Genomic DNA, 21,329 nt, shown 5'->3' with positions numbered 1-21,329 from the left:
TTCTCGTTTATTGTATCCCAGCAGCAATGAAAACCAGGGAGGACATTGGGCTGATCGAGGGAAATTTAAGTGTAATCAATAAGCGTCAGGGGATGTGACCTTGTTTTGATTAACTGTGGTATACTCTACAGTCTATAGACATTTCTTTGAATGCCTGAATTTAAAGCCTTTTGTGGGTGAAGGTCCATTTGCTTTCTACTCATTATTATTATTGCTGTTTATATGGTTTTGGCTGAGTGCTGTACCCACAATGAGAGACTATCACTGCCCCCAAAGAACTTACCGTCTAAATAGATAAGACAGACACATGTTGTGTTATCTCCATTTTACAGATGGGAAACAGAAACTCAGAGATATTGGTCCAAGAGCACGAGGTCACACTGGCTTTTTGGCAGAAGGGTGCAACGCCTTCCTTACTGTGCTAGAACGGCTCGGGTGTGTTATAAACAGCGATAGATCCTGTTTAAAAGAAGGACCGAGTGTTGGGTCGTTTCGTCGTGGTGATGGGTTACGGTTGTGTTCTAGCGTTCCTCCCACTCATCCCACTCAGGCTGACCAAAGGAAGAGACTTCCAGTAATTGGGGAAGAGAGGCACGAGGTCCCATGCGGGCTTCTCCCTTAGTCATGTCAGGTTCAGGGGGAGGTGAGAAAGCAGACGCTTCCTGGAGATCTCTCCCAGCAGTAGTACGGACAGGGCATGAGGCTCACTTGGGGCTTCCCTTCACCTCCCTGGACCCACGTCATAATACTCCAAACCTTTATGTAACTGAGACCCCATTTGGGTTTAGTCAGGAAAGTTACAGAAGAAAAGGCTGGTGCATTGCTGTTCACCAGTTTCTGCTATGAAACTATCACCTATAGTGGCACCTGCTGTAGGCAGCTCCTCAGAGAACTCTGTGGACACAGACTGAACACCCCCTAAAACCTATCCCTGCAGGTTAAGACTGAGGCCCATTGGTTGGGGCAGCATGAAGGAAGCATGCCCTGACGGTGCTGCACCTGCTGCAGGCATTGCAGAACTCCAAGAGTAGCTGCCAGTACAATCCATTTCAGCAGCGGTGGGGAAAAGAAAACTTGGGGGGGGGGTGGAAATGGTGATGCTGCACAGATCCATCTTGGTGAAGTTTAATGTTAGTTTCGTCATTTGTCTTTAACCTACCTTTAAAGGGCTGTCTCTGTCTTTGTCTCTGTCGGAAGCAACTGGGTCATGTTGTTCTGTGTTGCTATTGTAATATGCCACCCACTATTTTTCTCAAAGGTTATTTTTGTAATCGTTGTGCGCAGTCTGTTTGTTCTCCGAGGTTTGTGTGCCTAGCCTTTCCTGGTAAGTAACACTGCTTGGACTCAGGTATAAACATTAACTAGTCGGTTGCAGGCAGTGGGAAAATATTGAGAAAGGAAACATGGGATCTTTAATTGAGGTGAATCTAGCCACACGTTTGTTCACAATTAGCAATGGTCCTGTGTGATTGGCCCACAGGAAAAGTGTACCTTCATTCGTTGCAGCAGCAATGGTAGAGAGTGCATTATCTGTCACATGGATTGTTTTTTTCTTCTCACAGGCTGATTATGCCATAGAGGTTTCAGCTAAAAACAGACCATATGTTGAATGGTATTCAGTGCTTGGAGTTTCCATTGTCTTCCCAGGGGCTACAGGTATTCAGCTTTGGTCAAACCCAGGCCCAGAGGTGGCCAATGTTTTCAGTCATGGGGGCCTAGAGATGGGATCCTAAATCTGTATTTTGGTACATGAGTACACAGAAGTGGCACGGAGGAAGGTTCAGAAGTAGCGAACACCCACAAATCCTGAAAATCAGGGCACTTGTATGTATTTCTATGTCTAAATATGGATTTAGAAACCTACCTTTAGGCTCCCAGGTTTGCAAATTTTGGCTCAAGTGACTTCCTCCCCGGCTATCAATAGCAGAGCTGAGAACAGACCTTATACCTCCTGATCCCCAGCATACATCCTGCCCATTGCACCCCATGATATGCAGCCGTCCTGCAGGATCCCAGTTTACGCACAGACTTCTGAAGACGTCTTAGAGCCCTTTAGCTCTCCCGTGTGACTGGTTCCAGCAGCACCTCTGTCTTCAGATGTAACAGTGAAAGCTGGGAACCGCTAATAAATTAAGATGGGTTAGGCTCAGCTAGTACCTGGCTGGGAATTCTGTGTAAAAACCCAGAATGGCTGAAGCTGTGTGGGCTGGAGAAAGCTAGAACAGCAGAGGTCCTGGAGGAAAACCTTAGGAGCCCCTGTAATAGTATGTGAGCACCTGGTTCAAATCCCTGCTCCAACTCAGGCAGTGTGGGGATGTGAACCCAGGTGTCCCCCGTCTTGAGTGGGGGTCTAACTACTGGGGTAGAGGTGTGGTTCAGGCACCAGCAGCACGTTGTTTTGTGAGAAGGAGTTGATCTAGCTTGGGAGCCGAACTCTAGGAGAGGATTGATGCCTACCAATCCCGAACAGAGATGGGTGTCTCAGTGGGCCAGAGGGAGTCACCGAAGTCCTTATCAAGGATCAGGCCCTCTCCTTGGTATTTCCCATTGATTAGGATAGGCAGTCCTCCACTGAGCATGCTGACATCTGACTCCCATTCGGAGGTGCCTCATGCTCCCCAGGGGCTAAGGAGTCCACTGGCAAGCCAGGTGCTTAAAGTTAGATACCGCGACACTAAGCCTAAATCCCCATTGTGGATCTCTCCCTTTGTGGCATGTGCCCAAGGTCATAACACGAGTTGGTGGCTCAGCTGGGAAATGAACCCAGATTTCCCACGTCCCAGTCCAGAGCCTTAACCAGGAAAGTAGCCAGCAAATAGCTTGCTGTAGCAAATGAAAGTGACGCACTGGCCGGAGGAAGAGGTATATTCAAGTGCATGGGAACTGGCTGAATGATGAATAGAAGAGGGAGAAAAATATGGTGCCACATATTCCATTCACATATTAACACAGGAAACTGAGAAGTGTTTGCATAGACATTACATTACTCTGAGTCCAAATGCCTCATCAAAATGATACTGAATGATCACAGAACGGCACACAGGGGAGGTTAAATTCTCCTGGAGAGTATTCCCTCTGGAAGGACACTGTGTGAAGTAATACACTAATGGCTTTCAATTTCATGTTTTATATAGAGAGATATTAACTGCTCCCCAGACGTCACTTCTTATTACAGCAATGCTGCGTAAGCGCTTTGGATGAGACCACTGAGCACTCTTGGCCTTGTCCACCCAGAGAAGGGAGGGTAATGGGGGGCTCTGTCATGTCACAGATGAAAAAGACCTTTTTAGTCCATTTCATCTGTCTCATTGCTGCAGAGAGACTGTTCCGTGGTCCTCATTGTTAGGAAACTTTTCCACCGCTTTCTCACCACGTACTGCACCCTAAATTACTCCTCTCCCAGTATGGCAAGGGATATCCATGTAAGAGGAAGCATAGCAAAGTGGTTAGAGCATGGGGCTGTGAATCAGGACACCAAGAGCGAATGATCTAGAAAGCTACACTTTAAGAAAAAAAATCTATTTATTCCCCTGTGACAGAGTGAACGCACTGGATGGGGAAGGGTTAACTCCTCACTGTGGGTAGAGGAAACCACGCCCCCGTGTCCCTACTGGGCATGCTCCAGGTGTAGCAGCAGTATAAGAGGGAGCAGCCCAGCACAGTCTGGGCTGACTGCTGAAGAGGAAGGATTCTCCTTGCTGGCTTCTGCCCCGGAACCACTGGAGCACTGAACCACGGAAGCCAAAGGTCCAGGGCCCATTCAGTACTGCACTAGACAAGGTCTCCCCCACCCTGTCACATTCCCCCAGCTGGGCTTCCCAGTGTGCTCCTATCTGCTTTCTGACCTAAAGTATTCCCACCAGGTTGTTCATACTGTAAGTTCTTTGCGGCAGGGTCTGTATTATGTATCCCTTACAGTGCCAACTACACTGATGCAACTGCACAAATAAGAATGATTTGGGTTCCATTCCAAGCTCTCTTAAGAGATCTCAAATATCACCTTGCCCACCTCATCCTGAAGGGTCTTAAAGTGCCTTCCATGATTTATGTCCTGGAACCCCTTTACTTGCTGCTGAAACGCGCTTGCCCAGCACAACAGCTGTTGCCGTATAGCGGCACCGTGCACTAGTTTGGGACAGGCAGTGAAGAAGCTGTAAGCACATGGGCATTCATGTCGTCATCTCTTCCATGCAAGCAGTAGACAGTTTCAGCCACCTGGACTATTGAGCAGGCTGATTTTCTATTAAACTTTACAAGGGATTTAATTTTTCAGACAGATACACACGTGCCACTAAATTATTGCACATTTTGTGGTTGGGTTATTTAATTGTTTGAAAGGACATCTTTCAACTGAATGTGTGATGCCATTTGAACAGCCATCTCCTGGCCATCATCCTGCTCTCTTTGCATAGTCTTCACTTCCCTAGCAACCGTCTCACTCCACTTGCCAAATCCCAAAGGTGTGATGCAATATTGTCCCACTGTTCCCTTCTGCTCCCCCACCTGTCTATCCAGCCATCGTCTCTTGTCTTGTATTTAAATTGGAAACCTTTGGGACGAGGACTGTGATTTTGTTCTGTGTTCATACAGCGTCTAACACCATGTGGTCCTGGTCCATGGCTGCGTCTTCTAGGTGCTACAGTGATACAAATTATAAATAATAATGTCTGACAAGACCCAAAAGGAGGAACACAGAAATTATTCATGCGGAAAACTAGATATGTCCATGAAATCTCCTCTTTTAGTGGGGTAGAAACCTAAGCTGCTATAAATTAGAGTGACAACATAGCAAGTGTGAAAAATCAGGACACTTTTTTTTTGCCGGGATGGAGGGGTGGTATAGTTGCCTATGTAAGACACAGCCCCTGATATTGGGACAGTCTCAATTATATTGGGATGTCTGGTCACCCTGCCGTAAATTTTATTGCTCTGTTGAACTCTGGAATTATGCTGAATTTCACCAGCTGAGAACCTGGCACTATCTCTATTCCATAATGCTGCATGTCTGAGCTAAATCATTATCAATGCTGAACGCTGGCAGTGTGGAACATCAGCAGTCAGCAGCGTGGAACAGCAGAGTGGGGCTGAAATGAGTGATGTCCCTCGGAGGTTTGCTTTTCACTGCGTTGAGTACTCCCACCTTCCCCTTTTCAGCTTCTGTACCTCAGGCTTCTTTTCGGAAGTGCCCTTTCTGGTGAGCTAAGCAACTTCACTCAGCCTCCCTCCCCTTTAAAACATGCGTCCCACAAAGCACTTCTGCATCAGCTTCTCCAACCAAGCCCGGTCTGTGTGCGTGCCTGCTGTGTCTGGTCTCTGTGTGTGCACTCTGGGTTGTCTGTTTCTGTAGAACGGTAAGCCTGCAGCGTGAGAGATTGGGGTTGCAATCTCCCTAGCCATTCAGTCCTTAATTTCTTTGCTGCGACTCCTACCGATGGTGCTCACTGCGCTGGTGGTTCCTGGGGCAAGAATGCAGGGAGCTGCATTGAGACTGCCCATGTAGGCCACCAAACAGCCTTCCATAGGTGACGAGTGTTAGTCTCCATTGGTATGGGCTGCATTCGGGGTGATGACATACAAGTGAAAGGCACCAGAGCCTGGGGTCCAGCCCCAGAGCCATCTGATCCTCCAGAATGTGCACATCTTTCCTAGGCACCAGACTGTTCTTTGCAGCGGAGGGCAGGAATTGTACATGACCATGTTGTGACATTGTACCTCAAGCTAGCACCAGGGAACCCCCGTATTCACTGCTTTGAGATGATTAGGACATCTCTTCTCTCTTCCCCCCTAGGCCGCTGTTCCCGTTGCGGTGAGAATGTTGTCGGGGAAGGCACTGGCTGCACCGCCATGGACCAGGTGTTCCACGTGGAATGTTTTACCTGCATGACCTGTGGTAACAAGCTCAGAGGGCAGCCTTTCTACGCAGTGGAGAAGAAAGCGTATTGTGAACCCTGCTACATCGTAAGTGCCCAGGCTTCTTTTCAACATGAATACAAACCAACAGAGTTTAGACATCTGTCGATACTCCCCTCCCTGCTGTAGATTGCAGCGTTGCCTTACAATTAAGGGTGAGTAACTCAGCTTGGATAGAGTAAGAACAGACCCATCCATGATGTTCAGAAAAAAGTTAATTTTTTTCCCCCTTTCCCTCTTGCACATGATTTCTGGTGTCCATCCAGGCCTTAAAACAAACATGCCAAAATAGAAAGAACGTTTTCTTGTGATAATCTCAGCCTGGCTGGGAAGAGAAGTAACAGCACTCGTAGGACAAATCCCTGTTCCCAAAAGCTTTCCACTGTAAGAGACCTGATTCTGACATCCTTGGATCAACAAAACTCCTGCTGAAGGAGGGGTGAGACTGAAGGATCACGACGTAACTTTGCAACCACACAGAACGATAAAAGCCACCGAACAGCATGCAAACTTTAGGCCCCATCCATTGCCCTTTGAAATCAGTAGGGATCCATCCACCAGCTTCAAGGGCCTTTGAATCCAGATGCCTTTTGCGGTTCACCTATTATCCATTAAAGAATCTGCATTTACCATGCCCTGGTATTTTGGCAGTTTGGGGGGAAAAAATAGTTATAATCCCTGTATTTAGAATAAGTGAAGCTGCAGAATATCGCAGAAAAATTCTGTGAAGACCAATGAGTCGTCTTTGTGTAGATTTCTCTCTAATTCCTAGAACCCTTTCTTTCAACACTGGCTTTTGTCAAACATCGTTCAGTTGTATTTATTTTCACCTAACTGCAAGGTGAGGGGCTACAGTCAAGGAAACTAAGCCTCCAACTTCGAGTTTCCTTTGCAAGATCAGGAACCTGTCCTGCAAGGAACTGAGTGTCTCCTGTGAGATGCTGAGCACCCTGCATTCACACTGTGTCAGGGGGGAAATGAGGGGTGGGCACTTCTCAGAATCAGGCCTTCATAAAACGTGGTACCTGAAACTCATTTGCTACTTGCTAAAAGCTTTAATTCCTCGGTAACGTTCTTTCATCACTTTTTTATTATTTATTATCATTACTACTTCAGAACATGGTAACAATGCCTCATTATTCCTTGCCATTGCTACATGTCCTTTGCAGTGGGATTATTGCTAAAGTGTTGAATGCAATAATGGAGGATTGATGCTGCCTTATTTACAGTGGCAAGGGTGGATGGTCCTGGTTAATTGGCTCTTAAAAACAAAATGATTTTTTGATTGAAGATGTGCTTTTAAAACCATTTCTCCTTTTAATGTTAGCATTAAAATTATTGTGCCATCAAATTCTTAAGGTTAATTTTGTGGCACATGTGTTGGCCCTTGGGAGGAGACCATAATTCATTGCAAGGTGTGTCGTAATACACTTGGGGCAGTGCTTTATATCGCTGAAGTTAAATGTCCCATTGACTTCGGGCTGGGATCTGCTAGTAGGTTAATACTATTTTTTTTTTAAACCAGGCATTATTTCTTCATTGCGCATCTGTTTTAGTTTGGGAGAACATCTGCATTAGCCACTGTAATAATGGGTTGAGTTTATTTAATCCTATTACTTATACACTTCATTAGCCTGAGTGAATTGTTGGCAAGGGTTCAGTAAACTTCCTACGTTGGGAGATAAAAGGATGAGAGAAAAAATACAGAAGGATTCTGTTCCTCATCTTCTTTCAAATTTATCTTCTATCTTTTTAAGGGATAAAGCAATGATAATTGCTTGGCTGCATCTGCAATAGTAAATTCCACATTACAGCTTTGAACACAGAGGAAAGGATAAACTTTTTATTTTTGTAGCTTCTTTGAAATGATTCGGCAAAACATTTAAAAGTGTCCTTTAAATGTTCACCTGCACAAGCCACAAAAAAAGAAGCTTAAAGGCCTGGCACAAACCACTCCCGGGAATCCGGTCTGTTGCTGATGTGAAAACATTAATGGAGTTACATACCCATAGCATTACATAAATAGGGGCAGTGATTTTAAACATCCGGATGGGGAAACTGGAGCCAAGAGTTTGTTTCAGCAAAGCCCTTAAGCATGTGCTGGACTTTAAGCACGTGCCTAAGTCCCATTGTCTGAAATGGCACATAAATATGTATTTTCAAAACATGCCTAGATGATTTCGGAGCCTACGTATCATTTCAAAAGCAACTCTGGAGTCCAAATCTCCTTGAAACTCCTGTGCTTTCCTGCGTTGGGGCCTGAATGATGTGCCCATGGCTGCACAGCAAATCAGTGACTGTACCAGGCTGAGAAAGTAGAGGCCAAATTCTCAGCTGGCATAAATGAGCATAGCTCAGTAGAGCTACCCCAATTTACACCACCTGAGATTCCGGTCCCAGGAATTCTTGGCTTCTGTTCCAATACTCAAACCACTAAACCATGCTGCCTCTCTGATCTGAAAGAAGACAAGAAAGTGTTTGCCTCTTCCAGATTTATAAACCAGGAACTGTTTGCTCTTCTGATAGTTCGCTTTGAGTGACTGCACCATGTGTGTCTGCATAGTCAGGCCACAGGCAAATAAAATGAAAGTTTTTGAACAATTAAAAATTGGCAAATGTTTCCGATGTTACTCTTGTGGTGGTGGAGCAGTAGTGAAGCTATAATTAAGGCTGCAACAGAAATTATGTTTAATTAGTCAATATCAGTGATCTCGTGTTTAAAAAAAAGAAGTGAGTAACCTAACCTAAAATAAAATACAAATTCCCCCAGTGAGAAGTTGGTAAACTCCAGTTACCCACGTTTACCCTTGACCATGCTACTGGTCAATATTGATGATAAAAGCCTGCAAAAGTATCTCTCTGGTTTTGTTTATCATTGCTCCTCTTAACACAAAATGTTCAAACAGAGTCAGGTCCAAACCTACAGTCACACCCCTTGACCAATTCCTTATCCCCATCTCAGAAAAAAAATGCCACCCAGTGTTGAGAAATTGAGTTTGATCCTAGAATTAGTTCCTAACTTTTAAGCACCCAAACAAAAGCATTTAATACAGACTGACGACTTTGCATTGCAATTGCTAAATCCTACAAATGCATTTTAAATTCTGGTTCTCATGCTTTTGCTCAGTATTATTAATTTTATTCCTAAAACACCTCCCTCCATCAGGATACCTGCGGTCAGTTAAAAGCAGTTGTGATAAGTGAAGTGTTAACATCGGGCAGATGTGTCACCCCCTGTCACTGCTGCAGTCAATCTAACCCCTAAAATGTGACAATATGTCTCCAATCTAACTAGATCCTCCGATACATGAGCCATGTAGCGCGGCTACAATCAGCTGTCAATGTTAATATACTTTTTCCCCCTTACAGAGAAATTTACTGCCAAAAGCCTTTGGTTTGCTTGCTCGGGGGAAGTTTTTGCATTGGGTTTGTATAAAGAAGAGGTTAAGGGGAATATTGCAAACATCGTCATAAAAGACTGAAGAGCAAGATGTTCGAGCCGTGCCAGCTGTCTCCTTTCCAGCTACAGTATTACCATAAGGACTGAACGCAAGGTTAACCAGACATACTGGTCTGGCAGGGGATGCTGCTGTTTTGCAAATGGGAGTGTTTTTTGATGTCCTGATGACTTTCTCTGGGACATGGAAATTTCCTTCCATTCTTCATCCCTGCTTCTTGGCAGTCACTCCCCATGGTGTAACAGTCAGTGATAAATGATCTGTAGGGCCAAGTCCTGAGAGATGCTGAGCACCTGTCATTGCCACTGCCTGCAATAAGATGGTGAGTACCTTCCCAGGTTTTCCCTGTTGTATGAGTATCAAGGTCACCAAGTATCAGGCCCTGATGGAGCTGGCTGGGTGCTTTGGGGAGGAGGATGGGAGAAAGTGTAAAGAATTCTTCAGGCAAACTGGAAATATTCAGTAGTCAACGCCAAGGGACCTCAGAGAAGAATGTCAAAAATTAGGGGGCTGGACGCAATGAGTGGTGAAATAATAAGAGCCAAGTTATCATGAGGCAGAGCTGCCCTTCCATTTTTAACAACTCCACCTCAAACTGGGGAAGTCAAATGGTACAGTATTTCAGGTGCCAGGCCAAAACTCCAGAGATTTGGGTTCGATTCCTGCTTCAGCTGTTTTCTGTGTTGTCAACTTTTCTCTTTCCTGGTGTTGTCAACTTCCCTGGAGAAATCATTTAGGGTAAAAAAATGTAAAAGCTTGTAAATCACTGAGAAGACTGTCCCATTAATTTTCAGTGAGCCTTGAACTCTTAAGGTTTGTTAGGAGAGTGTGGTTTGGAAAGTGTTGCCCTAATCTTTCTGTGTCTCAGTTCCCCAGTGGCAAAAATGGAATAATAATACTCCCTTTCTCCCACCATTTGTCTGGCTTGTCCATTTAGATTGTAAGTGGTTCTGTCTCCTGCAATATGATTGCATAGCACAGTGGGGCCTGCATTTAGTGTGTTGGTGATTTTTTTGCAGGTCATGCTTGATGGTCTGGTGGTTCCTTCTGGCCTTGGACTCTGAATCTGCTCCCATTGAAATCAATGGCAAAACTCCCATTAATTTGGATGGGAGAAGTTAGACCAGTGGTGATTACTTCTGAGAGAAAGAGGCCTGTGAAGTAACATTAGCATGCACAGATCTAAACTCTGAGGTCAATCCTCACTGTAAAATTACATCTGTTTTTTAAAAGAATTCCAAATCCTGTGTGTAGATATTTCAGCACTCATTTAGCAATAATGTAACAATTTAAATTGGACAAGAAAAGAGAAGCTATAATTTAAAGAATGTTTTAGGATTTTTTAAGCCCTTTATTCTTGTTTTTGTCAAGCAACATATTGAATTTGAGAGTAATTTATGGAAAGTGTTGCCTGTGTGGTGTTGCGAGTGCTCCGCAATTTGAATTTAAACTGCTCAATGGGATCATTAAGACTATTATGCATGTTTTCCCAAAGAGTTTGAATTCAAAGTGACAACTCGAACAGAAATATAAAGTCATGCACTCCTTAAATCATGGAATGGGTTTGTCCTCAAAGAATTTAATTGAGATCAGCATTATTCTGTACACCCTATCGTAGGAGCGCTGCTGCTAATGTAACATGATGCCCCTGAGTAGATTGTCAGCAGTGGGAATTGAACCCGAGACGTCAGAACCTAAAAGACCCAGCTCTGTTAGCTAAGACTTTAGTGAGCTCATCAGCATCCATCGTTGGCCCAGCCACCACTAGGGGGGACAGACTGCCACACCAACTCGGCATGGTTATACTAGTACACAGCCGTTGTAGGGTTGCCAGTTTTGGTTGGATGTATTCCTGGTGGTTTCATCATGTGACATAATCTCTAATTCCCGGTTAATCTAGAATTCCTGGAGATTCCAGGACAATCCTGGAGGGCTGACAGAACTGTTGCAGCCAGGATATAAGACAGACCAGCTTCTGGAGCTGCTCTGGTTTACTCCAGGGACCTTCAGTAGCTCCAGAGTCCAGGGAGTGCAAAAATGGAATAGGTAATAGTCATTGTACCAGCACCTACCCCTGTGAACCTTTGCATGTTTGTTCAGAGCTAGGAAAGTTTGTTGATCCCATCTTGCCCTTCTCAGCTTGGAAGAGGGGGAGGGGAAGAGATAAACTGAATATTTTGTCCCTAGACAAAACGAAAAGAGTATTTTTCCCTTTTCTTTTTAAAGTAAATAGTCTCCTTTCGAGTGTGTGGCTATAAAAAAGAGACTGTGGGGGTGATGAGAGTACTGTGCAGTAACTCCTCTATAGAGAAGCACGTGGGTCATAACAGAGAGCACAAGGACCAATTATACTCATTAGCCAACAAGGACAGAACAAGCTGTCCATGTGCTGAAGTTGCAGCAGGGGAAATGCCAGGAGAATGTGATAGAAAATTTCAAAATATGGGGCTTTGCCAAGAGTGGTGATGGGATCACCTTGGCTGGAGATTTTCAAAGCCAGACTGGACACCGATCAATTAGGAGTGATTTGAGGATAATGAGATCAATTTGTTTGCAATGCAGCAGAATGTGCTTGGACATCCCTCTGAAAATCCTTATTTCCACAGGCATGAGAGTAGGGCCAGATCCTGCCTTTCCAGGAGGTAGGTCTGTCTGCAGGCTGCCTTTAGAGACAAAGCAGAGGGGAATATGTTAGCCAAATGCACATAATCCCAAATTAAATCCTCTCCTTACCTGCTGGAGCTCTAGGACAGGTTGGGAGGAGGTGGTGCTGTCCAGCTAGTTCCAGAGTCCTGCTAGCACAAGGCTTTGTGCTTCAAGGTGGGGAGCGATGTGGTTCCTTTGAACAGGAGCAGCATACTTGCCCCCAACTTGTGTACTCTGCACAATGCAGCAAACCACCCCTGCCCCATGTGCAGCAGACCCTACTTCTTGGAGGTCTGAGCCCTGAGAGCTGTTTGTTTGTTTAGATCATTTCCTTTACTGTTTAAGCCTGCCCCCGTCCCAAGCTCTGGTCACCCTACACAGACCTCCCGCAAAAAGATGGAAATATCAGGGGGAGGCACGTTTTCATTGCTGGGGAGCCCTTGACTCTGAAAATGCCTTCCAGGCCAGTTTGACGGAGCTCAAATCTTTTAGCAGATTGCTTTCCAGGAAAGCTCTGTTCTCTTACTAAGCCATGGACCCTCTGTTTGCTCTTTCAGCATTTTTAATTTAGGTGCATTTTACAAATTTTTTTAAAAAAGTAAGTGCCAGGCAATGATAGGAGACACGCTGTTCGGGAAGGTCCTAAAATTAGAAATGTTGGAGGCAGATGTTCTCTCTATCACAGAAGTAGAATGAAATGGTCAGGGACAAGCTGCTGTCCTACAATGTTAAACTACCACACGTTCTCGCCTGGATTTCCCACCCAGAGGGGTGAGTTCCATTCAATAACATTTCCAGTAAGGACAATGCCCTCCCTTTCAGCTGGACTGGTGGGATTTACGAGTCCAGGACTGTGCAGCTGCTAAAGGATTGGTCTTCAATACATGGCACTGACTGCAGCTCTTCCCGGCTGTGCAGAGAGATTGCTCCTTAGGTGTCCTAGCTTGTGTGTCCTGCTGTTAGCAGATTGGTGTGCTGCGATGGCAGACATTGCTGGGGAGAATCCTCTCATTCATCTGAATCCATGTGCCATGGGAAGAGTTTCTCTCTACTTTAAAAGAAAATACTGACTCATAAGGAGTGCTCCAGGCACTCACATAGGCCTGTTTTTATTGGAGCCTCCTCCTCCTGTCACCAAACCACCTGTGTTTCTCCCTCTTTGTTGTTATTCCAGTAGCACCCTGAGTCCGCACTGATACTGGACCCAGTTCTGCTGAGCAAACACAGCGAGAGACAGCCCCTGCTCCAGAGAACTCCCAGTGCAAACAGCCAAGGGTGAGGGAGAAGGTGGATCGTTATCCCCAAGGCCCAGAGAGGTTCAGTGACTTGACTTACCCAGGGTCACACAGAACCAGGAGCAGAATCCAGCCCTTCTCAGTCCCAGTGTACTGCCCTTCATGCTGACCAATATCGTCTCATTGTTTCCTTGTACTCCCTCCATCTGTCTTTTTCCCTCTGTCTCTTGTGTTATCCTTAGATTATCAGCTCCTCAGGGCAGGACCGGCTTTTTGTTCTATGTGTGGACAATGCTTGGCACAATGGCTAGGCTCCTATGTGCAACGGTAATAGAAATAATCAACCACAAGTCCGTCTGTCCTCCACCGTCTCTGTCCTTTTGGAACCCGGACGCTCTGCTGCTTTAAGCTAGGGGCTCTCTCTCTCTCCTTCAGGAGCGTGCAGCTGCTAGCACCGTGGGGCTCTGATTCCCCACAAAGGTGATATACATCATAATGTGTGCCGGAGAGTGACCTGAGATTGTTCTGCAGGTGCGGCAGGCGGGGAGGCGGTGTGACAGGATGGCATGTTATCAAGTGTTAATCATTGCTCATCCATCGCGCGTTGTTCTTGCCTTTTGTTTAAAATAGATGAGAGAATTATTTTAAGGGGGTGTTGATTTTCATAACTGTATGTGTAAAAGGTGCATTATCATCGGTGTGTGTAATTCCATCCAGTCTGTGGTATTTAGCCATGGGGGCTATAAAGAAAGAATATGGCATTTAAGTCAGTTAATTCAGTTCTGAAAACCTGATCTTGAATCAATAGGGGGTTAATTTTTTGCCTTTGGTTTGACTGGGGGGAGGAGGAGGTGTTAGTTATTTTGCACTTGGGCCAATATATTAGCATTATACCACATTGTAGCATTGTTAATAGCCAGAGTTACCAGGTAAAGGCCTTTGACCTGAAGCTCCTCGTTGCTAACGATGCTTTGAGTGTTTGGGCTGCTCTGCCTTTTCATAGTATGGATGTAGCAGGTTTGAGTTATCCTTGCCCAGCTTTTTCAGAGAACAAAGAGTCTCATCTCTCTCTTAGTGAAAATGCCCTCCTACTTAGTCCAGGCAGCAGTTTGCAAAGCTTGTGGCCAGGGAAGAGCCGAAAAGTAGAGCATGTTCTTTGTGAATGCTGCTTCAGTCAGATGCTTTGTTGAAGCCCCAGCAAAAGGAGCTTTGCTTTGGGAGAAAGTTCCATCTTTGAACTGATCCTACCTCCAGAAGGGCTCTGGTTTTGGCACTCAGCAGCGTTGGTTCGACTGCACGCAATGTTTACAGTAGAGGAAACTGTCTGACTTGCCGCCATACACACGCAAACCCCATTGGGTTTGGTAGATTTCTGGTTAGAAAAACAGCCTAATGCCAGCGAAGGGAAAGGACAACAAACAGTGACGGTGACCAGAGGATAAGTTTATTGATTCTAAACTGTATCACAAGTGCTGGCTGCACAGAGAGGGAGAAAGCACATTCCAAGTGCATTTGCCCTTCCCTCTCAGCTGCACTGATTACAAAGCTGTGGGCCAAGAATAATATTGACAGAAAAAGTAAATCGTGCACTTGGGCATTTTAGCAAAAGGAAGAGCAGATTACATGTGGAGTTTAATTCTTAGCCTGGGCTTTGCCAGGGATAAGAAGTTACTGCATGCTGTGCATGTAGCAGCTCTCATTGCTAGCGGAGAACATGTTGGTAGATCGACCCCCAAGACCTATAGTGTCTATAGTTGTCACTCGTCAGAGTCAAGAAAACCACCTGCATAGGCGGCGACAGCTACCCTATTGTGGGAGACCCGAGCTTGGTAGGTGGGATCTGTCAGAATGCCAAGAAGGTTTAAGGCATGTGGCGTGGTTTGCATAGCTTTGCCTGGCTGTCCCTTGACTTGTTTTCCTTTGTGCAGTGCATTTCCCACGGAACGCTTAGCTTAGATGCTGGACGTGGTTTTTCACAGGGATTCTGCCTTGTACCCTGTTGCACACATTGAGAGCTAGATTGACCTTAAGTACTGTAAGGAAGTGAAATGGGTTTGCTTGGGGACTCAGCAATCTGTATAACCTCATTACTACATGGCCCTGGCTTCAGACACTCCCACTTGGATAAGAAATGATCTTAGCAAATGTATCCAGTGTTTTCTTCGAGGGTTTATGGATTTATTTTTTTAACAGCAATCACATATAAGACATGATTTTGACTCCTAGACTTTAAGGCCGGAAGCAACCATCATGATCATCTCATCTGACCTCCTGCACGTCACGGGTCACTGAACCTCACCCAGCCACTGCTGTACTAGGCCCATAACCTCTGGCTGAGTTCTGAAGTCCTCAAATCATCATTTAAAGACTGCAAGTTACAGAGAATCCACCATTTGCACTGGTTTAAACCAGCAAGTGACCCGCACCCCACACTGCAGAGGAAGGTGAAAAACCTCCAGAGTCTCCTTGGGGAAAATTCCTTTCCAACCCCAAATACGGCGATCAGTCAGATTCTGAGCATATGGGCAAGACCCACCAGTCGGACACCTGGGCCCTCCCCATCTGGTGTCCCATCTCCAGCCATTGGAGATATATGCTAATAGCAGTCATAGATGGGCCATGTGCAACTGTTGGCAGTCTCATCATACCATCCCCTCCATAAACGTATCACGCTCAGTCTTAAAACAAGTTAAGTTTTTCGCCCCCGCTCACTCCATGGAGGGCTCTTCCAGAACTTTACCTCTCTGATAGTTACAAACCTTCACCTAATTTCAAGCCTAAACTAATTTCAAGTCAGTTTATAGCCATTTGTTCCTGTGCCAACATTGACCTTTAACTTAATTAACTCCTCTCCCTCTCTGGCATTTAGCCCTCTGATGTACTTATAGAGAGCGATCAGATCTCTCCTCAGCCTTCGTTTGATTAGGCTAAACAAGCCAAGCTCCTTAAGTCTCCTCTCATAAGACAGGTTCTCCATTCCTTGGATCATCCTGGTAGCCCTTCTCTGTACCTGTTCCAGTTTGAAGTCATCTTTCTTACATGTGGGAGACCAGAGCTGCACACAATATTCCAGATGAGGTCTCACCAGTGTATAATGGTACTAACACTTCCCTGTCTCTACTGAAAATACTTCACCGGATGCATCCTAGGATTTTATTAGCTGTTTTTATGGCTGCATGACATTGGCAGTTCATAGTCATCTTGTGATCGATCAATAATCCAGGTCTTTCCAAAAGCAGCAGAGTGTCCTGTGGCACCTTATAGACTAACAGACATATTGGAGCATGAGCTTTCATGGGTGAATACCCACTTCGTCGGATGCATGATGTGGGTACTCACCCACGAAAGCTCATGCTCCAAAACGTCTGTTAGTCTATAAGGTGCCACAGGACTCTTTGCTGCTTTTACAGATCCAGACTAACACGGCTACCTCTCTGATACCTGTTGCTTCCAGCAAAAATTCTTGTCATTAGATGTTGCACTATTAGATGTTGTCCCATTTCTATTATTCCAGTTTTCACAGTCATCCAAATCTTTGTATATGATATTCAGGTTTTCCTCCTGTATTGGCAATACCTCCCAGTGTTGTCAGCCAAAAACTTTATTAGAACAGGGTTCTATGGGGAGGCTGAAAGTATCTCCCAGGAAGTGCTGGGGTTTGGAGAAGAGCTTTCTGGTTATTTTCATTTACTGGCTGGCCGAGTTAATTCGTTACCATGTGACTGTTTAATGCCACTAGTGGATGAAGTTTATGTCATTATATATAATTTGTAATTCTGCTGGGTGGTGGTGTAAGATTAATTGATGATCACGGTGCCTAGAGCTTTTTGTCTAGGTATCTTTTTAAACTACTGTATTCATCTAAATAAATAGCAAATACTGTGCATTCTAGCAGCATGCCTGCACTGCCTGAGCACTAAACACTGAAATTGACCAGATCAGTCTTTTTTCACTGTCCCTGTTGCGGGAAGTGCATGAAGCAAGCTAACAGCATCAATGGTGAAATGTAAATCAGGTTCAGGGTGTTATTAGTAACATGGGCAAGGACTGTCTCTCTTAAAAGCTTGATTATTATCGTAACTCTTGACACTGTCGCTTCTTTATTTTATTTTTATTTAATTCATTTTAACCAATACGTTACTGTGGCACTCTTCCACCAGAGGTGTCTGTGCAAATGCGAGCAGAGTTAAAGCCAGACAACACTTCTTAAATTAGTAAATATTTCCTTCAGAAAGCCACTGTGACCGGACATATTTTAGGAGGCAAAGCAGAATTACAGCAATGTTCTCTACTCTGTTTGAGTAACTTTTAAACTTTTTTTAAAAGTTAAATGTGTTGCCAAATATTTATCTTCTGTCATGAAAAGAAAAATATTTGTTTGATGTTCTATTCTCCTTGGCATTTAGCTGTTACTTGGAGCTCTCAAAAGTCTCTGTATTCTCCTAGCATGGTGACAGGTTTCCGAGGGGTAGTCATGTTAGTCTGTATCAGCAAAAACAATGAGGAGTCCTTGTGGCACCTTAGAAACTAACAAATTTATTTGGGCATAAACTTTTCCTCCCTTGGTATTCACCCCTTCTTGTCAACTGTTGAGAATAGGCCACTTCCACCTTAACTGAATTAGCATGTTAGCACTGACCCCCCCCCACACACTTGGTAATGCAACTCCCATCTTTTCATGTGTTGTGTAGTTATACCTGCCCTACTGTATTTTCTACTCCATGCATCCGATGAAGTGGGTTTTAGCCCACGAAAGCTTATGCTCAGATAAATTGGTTAGTCTCTAAGGTGCCGCAAGGACTCCTTGTTGTTTCTGTATGCTCCTAAAGACTTAATGTAGGTCACTGATAGTGAGATTGCGGCCCTTACGTAGAACTGCAGTCCGTGTAGGCCTGGATTCAGCAAAGCACTTAAGCAAGGGCTTAAACTCCATTGGCTTCAGCACAAGGTATCAGGCCCGACAATTTGGTATGATGTGCACAGAAAAGCTTTTTAAGCCGTTTCCAGAGATTTAGAGAACATTTGAGTCGCAGCTTCATTCAGAGTTCTGTGCAGTTGGCTTCACTGTAACTAAGGCAACAGGGTTTAAAGGTGAAGGGATCCAAAAACAGGGACAGTATATACAGCATAGCCTTACAAACACGACTGAGCGGAGCACGCGTCACAGTACTGGGATTACCCACAATACGGAGCACCAGCCTTGGTAACACATACAGGATCAAACCTAATTTTTTTTTTGTTTTAAATCTCTCTGAAACATTTCTAAAATGGTTAATTCTGTTTCAGGAAAACTCAAGTGGCTTGTAAATAATCCCTGGCCATGAGGGGGCACTCGGGTGTCAACTACTATTGTCCAGCACCACTGTGACCATCTGGTCTCACCCCCTGCATGACACTGGAACAGAGAACTTCCCTGAATTAATTCCCAGTTGAACTCGAGCAGATCTTTTAGAAAAACATCCAATCTTGATTTAAAAATTGCCAGTGATGGAGGATCCACCAGAATCCTTGGTCGATTGTTCCAGTGGTTAATTACCCTCGCTGTTAAAACTTTGTGCTTTGCTTCCAGTCTGAATTGGTCTAGCTTCAACTTCCAGCCGTGATCTCACCTGAGACCTTTTTGCTGAAAAGAGACCGTTCCCGTTTTAAAACAAGAGAGTCCAGAGGTGCTCTGTTGCCTCTGACAGGTTTTCTTTCACTCTGGTGTGGCAGTAAGATTAAAGTTTTATGGCAATATCGCCACTATCCTAAGAAAAATAATTGTCATCATAAAACGTTTCCTTTCTGCCAGTTAGATTTCAAACTCTTTTCTGCATCTGTTAATACAATCCTTAATTCACTTGGAACTTTTTACTGTCACTTCAGATAAGTTTAATCAGATAGAATTATTGTCCTAATATTCTCTTAATCTTTGTATTTCATACATGCACAATGTCACCCCCACCCCCACATTCCTTATAGATCATATTTTTGCATGGAAATGAGTCTTGAGATCATGTGAAAAATCAAAGAGCTTTAGCGTGAACACTGCTCACTTGCACTGAAGTGTCTTTCATGCCCTATTAATTACTTTAATGGAGACATGCTGCTTTAAGGGAGTTCTTTATTAATACCACTAAATCTTTTTTTATTGTTGTTTAAACACTTTTTCTTTCCATCATGTAGATGTATTTAATCCTTTCTGTCTTTAAAATAGATGAGTGCATAACGCCACATAAAATATTAAGACACCTCTCTTTTACATTCTTCAGCCGGGGGGGCCAGGGCATTTTGTTCTTTGGAATGCTCTCTTTTGCTTGATGTAGCTATATTTTAGCATAAGTGATGGGATAGTAAAAGGGACATTCTCCCTGGAAGGAAAAAAAAGTCACATCCTTACATATATTACTAATAATATGTTAGCTTATTATATGGAAGGAACTTTAAACATCAGATTGACTTGGTGCTACGTGTGCTGCGAGGTAGGTTTGCTTTTGGCTTTTCAGTCTTCTGGGACATTGAAACTAGAATGGTCAGTTTGGCTTTCAGGTTGTCAGCACAAAGCTGTTATTCAGGAAAAGTCTTAACCATATGTTCTAATCTAGTCCATTCCTCTCCTGGACAGCAGCTAGGGGTGTGTTTATATTCTGCCTGGGATAAGAATGTGTTCATTAATCAGGGCCTTAGATTGGGTTATCCAGCACGTAGGGCTTGTCTCTTAAGGTTGTTACCTCTGAGCTACAAAATAAATGGGACATCTTGACTGATCCTGAGCCCATCAAACTGAACAGCTGGCAGTGGTACTGAGCACCCTTACAGATTTCCCAGAACAGCCAGCTCAAAAAAGTAACAATCCTGTGAAAATCTGGTGACAACCCTACTGTCTGTATCTAAAAGTTATATGGTGTTAACTATACCTATAATTTGATACAAAGGCTCCTAGTGAAATAGTTATACTGGAAAAATGTTTGTGTAGACCAGACCTAATACTGGATTTTAATACACTGCATATATTAACTTTTCAAATATGTATCTTGTTTGTTGAAAATGTTTAGATTCATATTGATTAAAAAAACCCTAAATTGGGACATTGGGCGGAATTCTCAAAAGCAACTAAGTGATTTAGGAACCTGACTGCCCCTCTAGATTGATTTAAATCACCAATTTTAATCATGATTAAATCAGCAAACAGGAAACCTTGATTTAAATAGTCATTTTTTAAATTTGTTTTCATTTGTGCTTTTTAGTTATATTCTTAAAGAAAGGTTGAGTCTCACTGATTGGTATAATTTGGTACTTCATTTTGCTAACCAGGAGGATTCACTATATCTCTCTCTATATTTTTAAGTAATTATATCACTTATTCAAATTCTTGATATTTAGAGTTTTTTTAATTGCTAGAAAATGGTGGATGACACATTCTTATTTATTAGAAGATGATTCATAGCATCATAGACTATCAGGGTGGGAAGGGACCTCAGGAGATCAACTAGTCCAACCCCCTGCTCAAAGCAGGACCAATTCCCAACTAAATCATCCCAGCTAGGGCTTTGTCAAGCCTAACCTTAAAAACCTCTAAGGAAGGAGATTCCACCACCTCCCTCAGGAACCCATTCCAGGGCTTCACCATCCTCCTAGTGAAAATTTTTTTCCTAATATACAACCTAAACCTCCCCCACTGCAACTTAAGACCATTACTCCTTGTTCTGTCATCTGCTACCACTGAGAACAGTCTAGATCCATCCTCTTTGGAACCCCCTTTCAGATAGTTGAAAGCAGATATCAAATCCCCCCTCATTCTTCTCTTCTGCAGACTAAACAATCCCAGTTCCCTCAGCCTCTCCTCATGAGTCATGTGCTCCAGCCCCCTAATCATTTTTGTTGCCCTCCGCTGGACTCTTTCCAATTTTTCCACATCCTCTTGTAGTGTGGGGCCCAGAACTGGACACAGTTAATTTTTTACTTATGATTTGTGTCAAGCTGCATTGGATAGAAATGGGAATTTCAATTAAAAGTGCATTAAAACAGCATTTTAGCATTCTTTTTTATTAAATAAAATGATCTTAAATGTGCTGGCTACATAAGAAAAACGTGTTTTGTG

The 21,329-nt window shown here is 44.0% G+C and overlaps 1 protein-coding gene across 13 annotated transcripts in view; it reads left to right on the top strand.

Annotated features, from left to right (window-relative positions):
* Positions 1-21,329, top strand: part of LPP (LIM domain containing preferred translocation partner in lipoma) — a 443,377-nt gene that overhangs the window by 371,749 nt on the left and 50,299 nt on the right. For all 13 annotated transcript variants that reach the window (XM_030574715.1, XM_030574714.1, XM_030574721.1 and 10 more), the window contains one exon: positions 5,789-5,958. In XM_030574715.1, the coding sequence (XP_030430575.1) occupies positions 5,789-5,958 (170 nt within the window). The remainder of the gene's footprint in view (positions 1-5,788; positions 5,959-21,329) is intronic.

This window comes from Gopherus evgoodei, chromosome 9 (genome assembly GCF_007399415.2).
Source record: "Gopherus evgoodei ecotype Sinaloan lineage chromosome 9, rGopEvg1_v1.p, whole genome shotgun sequence".
Taxonomy (NCBI): Eukaryota; Metazoa; Chordata; order Testudines; family Testudinidae; genus Gopherus; species Gopherus evgoodei.
Note: the sequence above shows the minus strand (reverse complement) of the source record. Positions and strands in the feature narration are given on the sequence as shown.